The following is a 12,728-nucleotide window of genomic DNA, read 5'->3' as shown; positions in this document are numbered from 1 at the left end:
ATGGCAGAGTTCAATGTAGGTTCTTCCAGTTCTCAGCACACCACTTCCAGAGAGCATAAAATAAACCCAGATGCAGCAAAACTGACTGCCAACTCAAAGGCAAAAATGCAAACATCCTGAAAAAGAACTGTTGTAAATGTGTAAAATTTTAAGCCAAAAGGATGAGAAAACTCTCATAGTTTCTCTTTAAACAATTTCAAGCTGGAATTAAAATACTGTATTGCATACCACAAAGAGAAAGCTAATTACAACTGAGAGAGATTAAAACCCAAGTAGAAGATTCATTCAAAAGCAATTTCGAAGCAAACATACTTGTTTGTCAAACATATTTTAATAAAAGTTTATTTTGGACATTTACTGAGGAAAAGAAGAATGTACAAGCAGTTGTAACAAAAAAACAACAAAAAAGAGAGAACTCAGATTGTCTGCAATAGCTGTTCCCCTTATCTTAATAGCTGTTCAGGGATCCCATCAAATTTCCTATTCAAATCCATTAACCACAAAGCTCAGACCAAAGTGTGCTGGCAACAGGATTTCAGTCACCAATGGGAAGGAAAAGGAAAGACAATTCCTCAGTGGCTGGTTTTGCTCAGTTAGCTCAACTCTTTCCTTGGGAGATTAATGTTATCTTTTAAGAAATGCCAGTGGCTCTACACTGTTCCGTGAGAAAGAAATTCATGGGCAACCTGCCCAACATCGAGGCCCAACTAGAAGGTCATTCGTATTTTTTCCAAGACTGAGAATTTAAAAGAAAAATTGTCTATCGAATTACATTAGCTAAAAAAAGGAAATAAATTGTTAAAAGACAGGAAAGAAGCAGGTGATCCTGTAAATTAAGAACAGATACCATTACTCTGTTTAAATTTTTATCTGTACTCCTGTCACTCCTTGTGGTTTTATCATTATTTTGGTTAGATCTGCTTTTCCTGCTCTCTGTTTTTCAGTGATAAAGTGGAATTCATTCTTGATCACATCTTTTTCCTGCATGAGCTCCTCCAGAGTGAGCTTATTTGCTCTCTTGGTCATTCATAAACACAACACTTACAAAGCTCAGTCTGCCTGCCATCCTCAGGTAGCTTCTTCTGCTACAGCTTGCCACACTTTCAGAAAAATCTCTGAGTCCTCAACGTCTCCCACCTTTCTTTGAAAATTAAACCAGCAATAGTTCAATTTTTGCCTTTCCTTATGATTCTGCCTGTTTTTCTGTATCACTTTTAGGAACACACCCCTTGATCCAATTATCTTAAGAACCATGAAATTATGCACGCATTTCATAAAGTAGTATTGCTTTTGTATGAATTAGATATAAAGGTCTTTCAAATGAAAATGAATAAATGTGTGGGCAGACATCTTCTAGCAGAAATGCTTCTAAATCCACAAAATTACTTTTGAAAGCCTGCTCTTGGCCATCAGACATTATTCCAGTCAGGCTAAAGAGAGACCTTCAACTGCTACACAGCCTATAAAAATTATTTTCAAACAACCTGTACGAATTTTTAAGTATAAAAAAATATATTAAAATGAAAGAAAAAATTTTGAAATTTCACAAATGTGAAATTCAGGTTTTAAATTGGTTATTAAAAAACATTAACATTTAAAATACTGTGCAAGTGTATTTTAATGCTTTATCTTTCAACCCTGTTTAGATAGAGGGTGGGGCTTTGCATGCACGTATCATACAATACACATCCTCAAAACTCATCTGGTTTTAGTTGCAGAAGTGTAAAAAACAGTTCAGAACCAACGGTAAAAGTCCAACTTTATCCTCCTCAAACTCAGAAATGTCTATGCTGGTTTCCTCAAGCTTTGTAAAAATACAAACAAAATAAGTTAAAAAAAAAACCACCCCAAACCAAATCCAAAACCTCCCACTGCCTGTAGACTGAGAAGCTGAAGTCTCAGCCTCTGAGATTACTTTTATGGATGTACAGTAAGCCACTCAGCACTTATAATGGAAACAATAACAACTAGACAGTGACTGAAGTGTAGCAATTATAGGAATGTGCATTGCAAATGTAGAATACAAAACTCCACGGAAATGTGTTTGTAATGTATAACAAAACCAATACAGACTTATTTGATTCAGATACGCTGCAAATGGTACCTGCAGTGTTTGTGCGATGTAATTCTAGAAAAGAATAAATTAAAAAACCTTCTTACCTGCTGGCCATATTCCATTCAAGTGCTGGATTTTGAGAATTTCTTTCACTCTCTGTCAAAACCCCTCCTTTTCCATTTTCCTTCTCTGGTTTCAACTGATTCCAGTGAGCAGTACCAATGTTTATAGATTGAAGATCTATTTGGTACTGTCTGTCTTCAACCTCTGATCCAGGGTCTCGAAGTATTCCTAGATTCAGTGCTTTCCTGTAATGCCAAACGGAAAAAATATTTTTAAAAAGGAAAAATAAATCAGCAGCAAAGGTCAAAATCAGACCAATCGGACACACATTAAGATACAAAATTAAGAAAAGTAAGGCATCAATTTTGCCATTCTTGATTACAAATAAGCATTATTTTAAGCCTAGATCTTCAGAAGTATCCAGCTGCCTCTTTCCTAGGGAATTCAGTAGGAGTATGCAAATAAATATATTTCAAAATTTAGCCAGAGCCACCAAAATTCATATGACTTCAACCCACCAAATTTACTGCACTTTCAACCAGGTTCACATGAGCAGCCTTAAGGGAAAGCAAGATTAATTCATACCTACTGAATAGATAGAGGATGTCACACTCAAGTCATCAAAGAGAACAGCAACATACCAGTATCATGAACAAATTTATTGTGAGAAAATTGTTGCCCTATTCAAATTTATTAAAGAATAAAAATTAAAAAGAACATTCCAAGATGATGGATCTTTTTAACGTGGAATCTCAGTACAGTTCTTTGTTACTAAAATACTTACAAGTGAGGAAAAAGCATTTCAGAGTGAACCACATTACTAGTGGATTCTTCTAAATTCTTGGGAAACAGTTATGCCCAACGTCAACAAAATATTCAAGAGCTACTGAATGAGTGGAAGCTGGTGCGACCATTTGGCTTTACCAGTACCAGAGAGTCTCCTACTACCGTTTGTCTTTTGTTAATAAGCACTAGCAAATCTTCCAAAAAATTATCCTGCTTTTTCTATGCTGGGAACAATACAGCTTTATGTGCACTGCTCACTTGATATTAAAAGAAAAATACACAATTGATCTAGTCACTCAAAACAAGGGAATAAGGGCATCTTAGTTATTATTTGCTTTGAATCTCTGATCACATCAAATTTCAGTCTATTTTTATGTATTTCATACATCCCAGTGAAGTTTAAGCTTCTTGTTTGCAGATGCCATTCAATCTACTGCTCCACTTCAGGTTGTCTTATGCCAGAATAGTTATTTGGTATATAACTGCTGTCTCCACAGAGAATTTAATAATTCTGCAGTTTGGTTAATTCTTGATGCTAACAAGTAAACAATAAATAAGGTTTAAAGCAGCACATCTCAACCTGCGATGCACCTACTGCATACGATCTACAAGTACAGGTATGCAATCAATTTCAAGGTGCAATCCCAATGCTACCCAAATCCAAACATGGTTGAAACTGCTAATACCACTGCATCGTCACTAATGGAGTAGATTAGCAATTAAGAAAATTCAGTAATTAATCGTATCTACCTACAGAGTCATGTGAATGGCAGAAAAGCTGTTTTGATCACATCGTTCCTGGTGAGGCAGTGTGATGGCATTGTTCAGTAGCCCTAAGAACTTCCTTAAACACTTAGAAGAAATACACTGAAAATCTGTTATGCCAGTAGTGCTATTTCAAAATTAAATGTGGTTTCTTAAAACTCAAGAATGTGTTTGTCAACTTTCCACATAGAGAGATGTAACCACAACAACTGTGTCGTTTATTATTCTTTCTAGGCATTATTTCATCAATTTGAATGCAATTCTTTAAAAAACAAAACACACAAAAATGACCCACAGATTATTGTATGACACAGTGACTATTTACACACGTTTTCTAATACAAATATTATGTGTTTTTTTAAATATTACTGAAAATAAGGAAAAAATTACTTATTTTATGAAATCATTGAAGTATGTAATGGAAGTATGTAATGCAATGAAGTATGAAGTATGTAATGAAGTATGTAATGTAATGAAATGAAGCACTTAAAATACAGAATATGAGACTAATTTCATCTGCATAATGAATGCTTCTCTCCTGTACTTGAGCACAAAGAATACTTTCCATTTGTTTTTTTTATAAACAGTTTAATAACATACATTAACCTGCAATTAGCACTGTATTCCTGAGGCTTGCTCAGCACAACCACAACCTTGTGAAACAAATTCTTAGAGCAAAATGTGGCTGTAAGCGCCAACCTGATACTCATCATTGTGACACTGGCTTTCTCCCCCTCATAAATTTACTTTTTAAAATATAAATCACAATGAAGTTAGTCTTTGACACACATATTTAGATGCAGCAAAATACACAAAGGTACTATTCAGACACAAGGTACTAGTGTATTGCATTGCTGGTATAAGGTTTATCCATTGGAGCTTTTCTTATTCAATCCAATCAATTCTGTAGAATCTCAAGGACTGGCTGTTTGTACTGCTTTGGGTTATCACAGCCTAATACTTTCCCACTAGCATAAAACTTGCACTTTCATGCTCTTCTTTTTCATTCTCTTCTTCCTTCTCTACTAACAATGATCTCCTATATAAAATACAAAGCTCATCCCCTGATATTTTAGATACACCATTGAAACCTACGCAAAAAAATTCTGCTTCTAGAGATTACCCCTTTCAAGATACACTTTTTACACATATGTGTAAAATATGAGGATTAGTTACTAATGCCTCGATGTTTCAACTAATCCAATTATTGCTTTCAGGAAGTACATCCAGCCAGTTTTATACAAGGATCAAAATTTCTTTTCCCAAAGAAATTATATACATACAGTCATTTACATTAACACTAATTTCTGGTTTTCCATATCAACTATTTTCCTAACTATGCCCCCAATTTATTAGTTGTATACTTCCTCGGAGGTTGAAAGTAAGTTAAACCACAACAGAATTGGCCTAATCTTAAGCATACATGCTGTGTAGGAACTCTTCAGCTTTCAAAATCCTTGTGGCAAGTAAAACCAGGGAAACAGAGTAAGCCAAATTCATTACTTTTCTACCCCTAGCATAAACACTGTTTTACAGCTGAAATGTATCGTAGGGGTTATGATTTCAATTGCTCGGTTACGATTTCAACACTCCTGCTGTAAGTAATTTCACTATCCCACCTGAACCTTTCAGCAGGTAATGTAGAACACAACAGTTCTTTTGGCTAACTACTTTGTGCCCTTTATTTGACCAGTTTTATCAACTGCAACTATTGAGTCATACAGATATTTACTTTCACCCAAAAACATTTTAAAAAGGTCTGATTTTCACTGAGCTATCATAATGCAAGAGAAAACGAATTTGGTTTTGAACATAGAGAAGAAATTTGGAGAACTGAATTCAATGGTTTGTGCCTACTTTGCACAAGTATCTGATGCTGTCTCAAAAGGAAGAGAAAATGTTGTCTTGGAGTGGCAGATTTCATTCCTATTCTCTCTAAACTCACTTATTATGTGACTAAGCAGCAAAATCAACTTCTTCAACAGTTTACTCATATATATTGCGGGCACAAAGCCAAAATGATGTTGTGAATACGATTAATTGCATAGAAAACATTTTGAGATCATGTGATATACAGCGCTATAAGAATACAAATACATAAAAACATGTATAAAAATTAACTATTGCAATTTTCTATCAAGATACAATTCTTATTTTGAAACCTAGTAGGTACATATTCAGAGTTAAAAAACAACAACACCCCCCTGCACCCATTAATTACAGTGCTGGTGCAAAGTGGGTGTTACAATAATTCCATTTGCTACCCATTTAGGAAGGTCAGGTTTTAGTGAATTGGACCACACCAAGGTCAGGATTGGTAGCACTACATTGATCATATAAAAGCTACTAAACACATGAAAGGAATCACAGTAGATCACACATCAAACATTTTGGCCGTATGCTTCCTTCCTCTAGTCCTACAGGCAGGAAATGCTCTACATATCCTGTGAGGTGACCAGACATTTAAAAGTAGCCCCTTGCTCCAAACGCTTTGTTACAGTAACTGCCTGCAAAGAAGCTGAAGAACTTCGGCAGCACAGTTGTTTTCCAGAGTTGTATCTGGAAGACAGTATGAATGATCCCTATGATGATAAGGTATGCTATGGTAAACTATAAAGTAATTTCAGTCTCCCTCTCTCGAAAAAAACCCATAAAATGAAACAAAGCTGAAGTTCGCAGCTGTGCATGTAGATGTCATCTGTTTAATTACTTTGGTAATTTTATTGTTTAAATTCCTCAGCAAAAATAACAGCATGAGCAAGTCTGGACTTTCAAAGATCAGTTTTTCATTTTTATACTGTTTAATGTTTAGACAGTTTGAGAAATATCATTATAGCTTTGAAGCATTCAATAAAATTCAGGGAGCATAGTATAAATATACAGTTGACAGACTGTATAAATGATAAGTATGCACAATTCCAAAGGAAGGTCTGTATGATATTTTTGGATGTCAAATGAGTCTAGAAAAAGCAAGTGGAGTAGAGTTTCCTTAAACAGAGTCAGTGAGAAGAGAGCTTGAAGAGCTTAAGTGGGTGGAGTGGAAATCTGGGGTGGGGGTTAGCAAAAAAGCCAAAATACATTATAACCGTCATTTTTTACGCTTTTGTTTCACGGTAGAAATAATTTTATCTCAAAATTTTATGCTGTTCAGCAATGAAAGATCTTTTGATTTTTCAAATATTCCATGTGTACTTGGTTTACAACAGAGCTAAGGTAAATAATGTGGTTTTTCCCATTGCTTTCATCCTGTATTTTATTTTAATTGATTTACCTAGTTTAGTGGTACAATACCTCAGTCTTTTCAGATGTTGTATAAATTCATCTGGAAATACTGAGGTTGAGTTTCACTGAACAGTCTTCATATTTGATGCATGGAATTTCTTTCAATGGTGTGGTACAACCTGGTAGAATGGCACAAGCTAGAAGACATGCTGTCCACAGTGTGTTTGATAAGCTGACATGGGACAGGGTTTCTTTTTGCTGTTGTGTCAGTATATCAAACTCATCAAATTCTATACAAAGTAGAACAGAAATAAATACCAGCTTTCTCTTTATATTAAACAATACGTACCAATGCATATTTTCAGGATGTGTGTATTTGTAATAGATGATGTTTATAGCATAGATAATAAAACAAGAAACTATTCTAAAATATGAATGTTTAACTTTCCAAGTCAATTTACTTGGAAAGTAAATTTAATCTTACTCCAAGTAAGTTTAATTTAATCTTTGGCACTGATTAAATCAGCTTCTCAAGATGAATCTTCCACTTGTATTTTCTTTTTGCAGAATTACTGTATTAATAACAGCAAGATGGAATCACTTTTAAAACACTGTATATGATACTCTAAAATACGTCAATAACAACATCTTCAAAAATTACCTCTAATTCTTCTTTTCTGAAGTCCTTGCACTGCTTTTTCAATTTAAATATCACTGGGAAACTGCCCTAGTAGAAAACCCAGTCTATACTCATTATGAAATATATTACCTTTCACGTTGTCGTGGTTTAAACCGATCCACACAGCTCGTCCACTCACGCCCCTGGCCCCGGAGGGATGGGGAGGAGGATCAAGAGAATATAACTCCCACAGGTTGAGATAAGAACAGCCCAGTAACTAAGGTATAACACAAATCACTTCTGCTACCACCAATGATAATAATGATAAGAGAAAATAACAAGAGAATACGATACCACGGCCGAACGAATTTGACCCCCCCTGAAGAGAGAGTGTGCCCTTCCGGGTAACTCCCAGTTACCTCCACGGGCATGATGTGCTGTGGTATGGAATACCTCTTTGGCTAGTTTGGGTCAGGTGTCCTGTCTCTGCTTCCTCCCGGCCTCCCCTCGTCCCTGGCACAGCATAAGACTCACAGAGTCCTTGGCCAGAATAAACATTACTTAACAACAATTAAAACCAATCGGTGTTATCAGCTCTCTGCCCAGGCTGGAAGTCAAAACACAGAGCTTGTACCAGTTACTAAGAAGGAGCAAAACGGCTCCTGGTAAACCCAGGATGCACGTCAAAACCAGTATTTGTCTTCCTTAAAGCCCCATTATACTATTATTAATAGCACTTCCAAATTCAGTACGAATCCATACCTAACAAGACATATTGAAGGGGAGTTTACTTCTAAATACACTTTTGAAGAGGGGAAAAAAAGGAAAGAAAAATATGTAAATAAATTTCTTAGTTTATTCTCAGTGATTCTTAGGACTGCAAGAGGCAGAAATTATTCTTGTCCATAACGAAATAAGAGATACACTGAATAATGTGTATTTCACATTTTCTCCAGAGAACTTTAGGAAAGGAAGTAAAAAACAAGCGACTGTTCGATTACTCAATTCAGAAGATTATAAATTTCCTGTTGAAACACAATTAGCTACTTTAGAAATCCAGATTTGCCTGAATACTGAATTTTTTTCATGATAGAACAGTATTTCCACAGACATTCATTCTTTTCCTACTTTCCTCCCAGTTCAAGTTGCAGATCAATTGGTTTCTCAAGATACTCATGCACACATGAAAGTCAACTTCGTTTGATAATTGCCACAGTCTCCTCTTCAAAGGCACGTCTGCATCATAACTGCATCTACCGTACTGTATTTTGAGGCAGGGAACTTCCAGACTCCCAGTCCTCCCAGTCCTTTCTCATTTTAAAAGATATTATAGCTCCCTAAAATTAATTTTCCTGAAAATGCATCTTGAAAATTTTTGTACCTGTAAGTCTGAATTACAGTTTGGAGTTCACGTCTGCGGGCAGAATCTCTTGCTACACAGACAGAAGCTAACAAAACAGGCAAGATCTCTTACACGGAAAAGGATTCTTTCACTTTTGAGTTTAGCTGTTTCTAGACGAAAGTTACTACCAACTACATATTAATAAGCATTCCCCATTTGCTTAGTGTAAATGCAAGCACACTAATTTTAATTCTTAAAGGAACAAAGGGGTGAAAAGCAATTGCTCAAGCTGGTCTTTCTCTTCTTTTTATAAAATATTACAACTTGAACAATCAAGGTGGCGTTACTAAAATACAGCACAAAATGCAGTTTATCTGGTAGGTTACCTCCTTCTTTTGCTTAGAGAATTATTCTTGAACATAACGAAGTACAGAGCGCCCTCACATTTTCTTGCAGTATGCTTTACTGGATTTTTATAGGTTTCTTGTCAACTGACTGAGAACCAGATAAAGCATAGTACCCAAGCCTTCTAGCTTCCCTACAATCTTCCAGTTTTTTCTTCTCAGAAAAAGCTTAGAAACATCCATCTCTTCTCTTATGAAAGTAAAATATCCTCATGAACAAACCAGTTCCCCACCACTACTTTCCAGTTTGTTCTGGCATCACAGGAGGACTGAAGCAGAGGAAGAAAGTCCTCCACGACAGTATACTTTGTGGAGATTATGGTATTCCTTTTGATGGTATTTCACCAGTTCTTTTAGGGACTTGAGGTAAAGCTGTTAGGTATGTTATTACTAGAGACTTCATCTCCTCCTTACTATAACCTTTCTCAAAACTCTGTGAGTCACACCTAGAAATCAAGAACATCCCCCTTGACTTACAAGTTTTCAAGAACTAACAACTTTGACAAAGGGTGAAAACTTCCACAGAGAAATCTAGGAAGGCTTTCGACAAGAAGCAAGTGACTAATGCTATTGACGAGTATTCTGCACATCACTGAAAGGACCATTTATTTTTTTTCCAAACTACTTTAATTAATTTCACGGAACATGCAGAAGATATGGAAGGATGCAACAGAACTTCAAGAGAGATCTGCCTGAAAGCTCAGTTTACAAAGAAATCCTGGTGCATATATTCTCATCTTAAAGTCTGTAACAAAGCTATGACTACAAGCCACACATTTTGAGTCCCATCCTTACAGTTTTAAGCCCACTAATTCCTTCATATTATTAAATACAGTTACTGCAACTTAAATTTACAAATAATTATTTCAGATTGAACTGACTGTATCTTTTAGTTTCTCCTATAATGAAAAATAAATTGGTAGCTTTTGTTTTAAAAGCATTCTATACTGCTAGATCTTAAATTGTGATACCAATATATTGAACTTTGTGAAAGTATACTTCTACATGCGCACAGATGCACCACTTTAAAGGGGTTATTTCTGTAAAGGCTTTTTAACATATTTAGAATATGCTTTAAAAGATGAAGAACAGAACAAATGAAACCTGTTAGGAAATTGACCTCAAAACTCATTGTTAGGACAAAAAGTATAAAAGACATAAAAATCTTGGGAGAACCAGAAAGAAAAAGTAAAGGACATGAAAAAACAGCAGAGATCAAACTCAAGAGGATTCTCACTCATTTTAAACTGTTGTTCAGGTGACTTTTAGTGGCAGGAGACAACATATGCTTAGAAACCTACATCATGCCATAGGAAGCCATAAATTACACCATTGCTTTTGTAAACATTAAAACCTTCACACTAAATTGGATAAAACCTACTATTCAGCATATAAACAGAACTTGTTAGAGATGCTTTTCAACAGAGGTTTTAAGTTATCTCTACTTACAGGGCAATACCTGGCAAGAGTCATCCTCATAAACTCAAAATATCCCTGTGTATTCACACTGACCACAAAACCTACAAATTCCAATGTCAAGTAGTTCATCCTACTCCATGAGGCACCCAAAACATAGAAACAGCGCTGGTTATGAAGAAAACCCAAGAGTGCTGCTTTCTGCCTGGAGCTAAACAAAAATATGCGAGGACACTACACAGATACTAACACACACACAAACACCCAGCTCACTACACTGCCCATTTGGGAAACAGCAAATTCTCTCATCTATAGTCAGTTTCAGTCCAGTTTACTAAAGTTTCTTAAATTTTTTATGAGGTGCAACGTGTAAAGAATACGATATGCAGGTTTTAAAAACTATTTTTAGGAAGCAACTTGTACAACACTTGTCACATAATATATAAGGCATTTTTTTATTATGCCAAGAACATGGCAAATCAACCACTGAATGCTGTCTGAAGAATAAAGTGTATTGCAAAAAAGTCATAGAATCATAGAATAGTTAGGGTTGGAAAGGACCTCAAGATCATCTAGTTCCAACCCCCCTGCCATGGGCAGGGACACCTCACACTAAACCATGTCACCCAAGGCTTCATCCAATCTCGCCTGAACCAACACATACCAGAGAACTGCATCCCTCTGATTTTTTCCTGAATATATATGTACACACATATCCAAACTTAAACTGGGAAACCTAACCACTTCAGATTTGCTTGGCAGGTGGATTTGCTATCTGCAAGCTTCTTCCTGTTCCTTGAAAAAATGTGACACAGAAAAATTAAATGATACTATTCAATAGTTAAATAACTTTGGTTATCAGGAAGAGTTCAAATCTGTTCTGTCCTTGTCCTGCATTTACAGGATGTATCTATGTATAGATACTCCTATATTCTATTTGTACCACCTACACATATGTTTATTTTTCATTGCGGGAGAACACAGACTATCATGCTAGAAAATGGAGTAGCTGTGATTTATGCCAACCACTGACATTGAATCATCTCTATGGAGATGCCTGATACTATCTCTGTATTTTATTACTCTCAACATGCACTTGTGTTTGCCGTTAACATACCAGTGTTAGCCATTGCCTTCTCACAGGAAAAAAACCCCTAACAACAAAAAGTATCAGAGGGCATGAAAAATGTCCTTAGAGGCTGAAAAATACTACATATAACTTTGTGTCCTACAGCCAATAAACGCCATAACAATATTAACCAGTCCCAAAAGAAAAAAAATTGGTAGTGATTTTTAAGAAAAAAAAAAGATTCTGAAACTCAACATAAACACTGTACATAACATTTTAATCTGGGTTTAATCTGTTTCCTTTTTTTTTTTACCGCAACATAATCAGCTGGAGCAATTATGCTGCTGTAAATAATGGGTGATATATAGTGTGCACAGTGAAAGCTTAAACACAAGAAACATTAAGCGTGACTTCTGACTGTACCTAAGGTGGTTGAACGCTAAGCTACCTTGAAAAATGAGTACGGGCAAGGACTCATACTCAGTTAAACAATACAATTTAATTTGTTCAGGATAACAGTATCAAGGACTTAATTTGGTATGGGGATCTTGAATAGCATCCCATACAGAAATATGCCCAAATAACATATAACTATTCTGTATCATATTTGAAAAATCATGGCAGTCAGGTGAAGTTCCCAACAACTGGAAAAAGGGAAATATAACCCCCATTTTCAAGAAGGGGAAAATGAAAGACCCAGGGAATTACAGAGCAGTCAGTCTCACCTCTGTGCCTGGTAAAATCTTGGAGCACATTCTCCTGGACAACATGCTAAGGCACATGAAAAACAACAAGGTGCTTGGTGACAGCCAGCATGGCTTCACTAAGGGGAAATCCTGCCTGACCAATGTGGTGGCCTTCTATGATGGGGCTACAGAATTGATGGATAAGGGTAAAGCAGTTGACATCATCTACCTGGACTTGTGCAAAGCATTTGACACTGTCCCACACGACATCCTTCTCTCTAAATTGGAGAGATATCAATT

At 35.9% G+C, this 12,728-nt stretch overlaps 1 protein-coding gene across 1 annotated transcript in view; it reads right to left on the bottom strand.

The window, feature by feature from the left end:
• Positions 1–12,728, bottom strand: part of VPS13B (vacuolar protein sorting 13 homolog B) — a 439,495-nt gene that overhangs the window by 157,141 nt on the left and 269,626 nt on the right. The window contains exon 31 of the mRNA XM_065668694.1: positions 2,161–2,364. Coding sequence (XP_065524766.1) covers positions 2,161–2,364 — 204 coding nt within the window. The remainder of the gene's footprint in view (positions 1–2,160; positions 2,365–12,728) is intronic.

This window comes from Lathamus discolor, chromosome 2, assembly GCF_037157495.1.
Source record: "Lathamus discolor isolate bLatDis1 chromosome 2, bLatDis1.hap1, whole genome shotgun sequence".
NCBI lineage: Eukaryota > Metazoa > Chordata > Aves > Psittaciformes > Psittacidae > Lathamus > Lathamus discolor.
The sequence above is the reverse complement of the archived record's forward strand: the minus strand, read 5'-3'. Positions and strand labels throughout refer to the sequence as shown.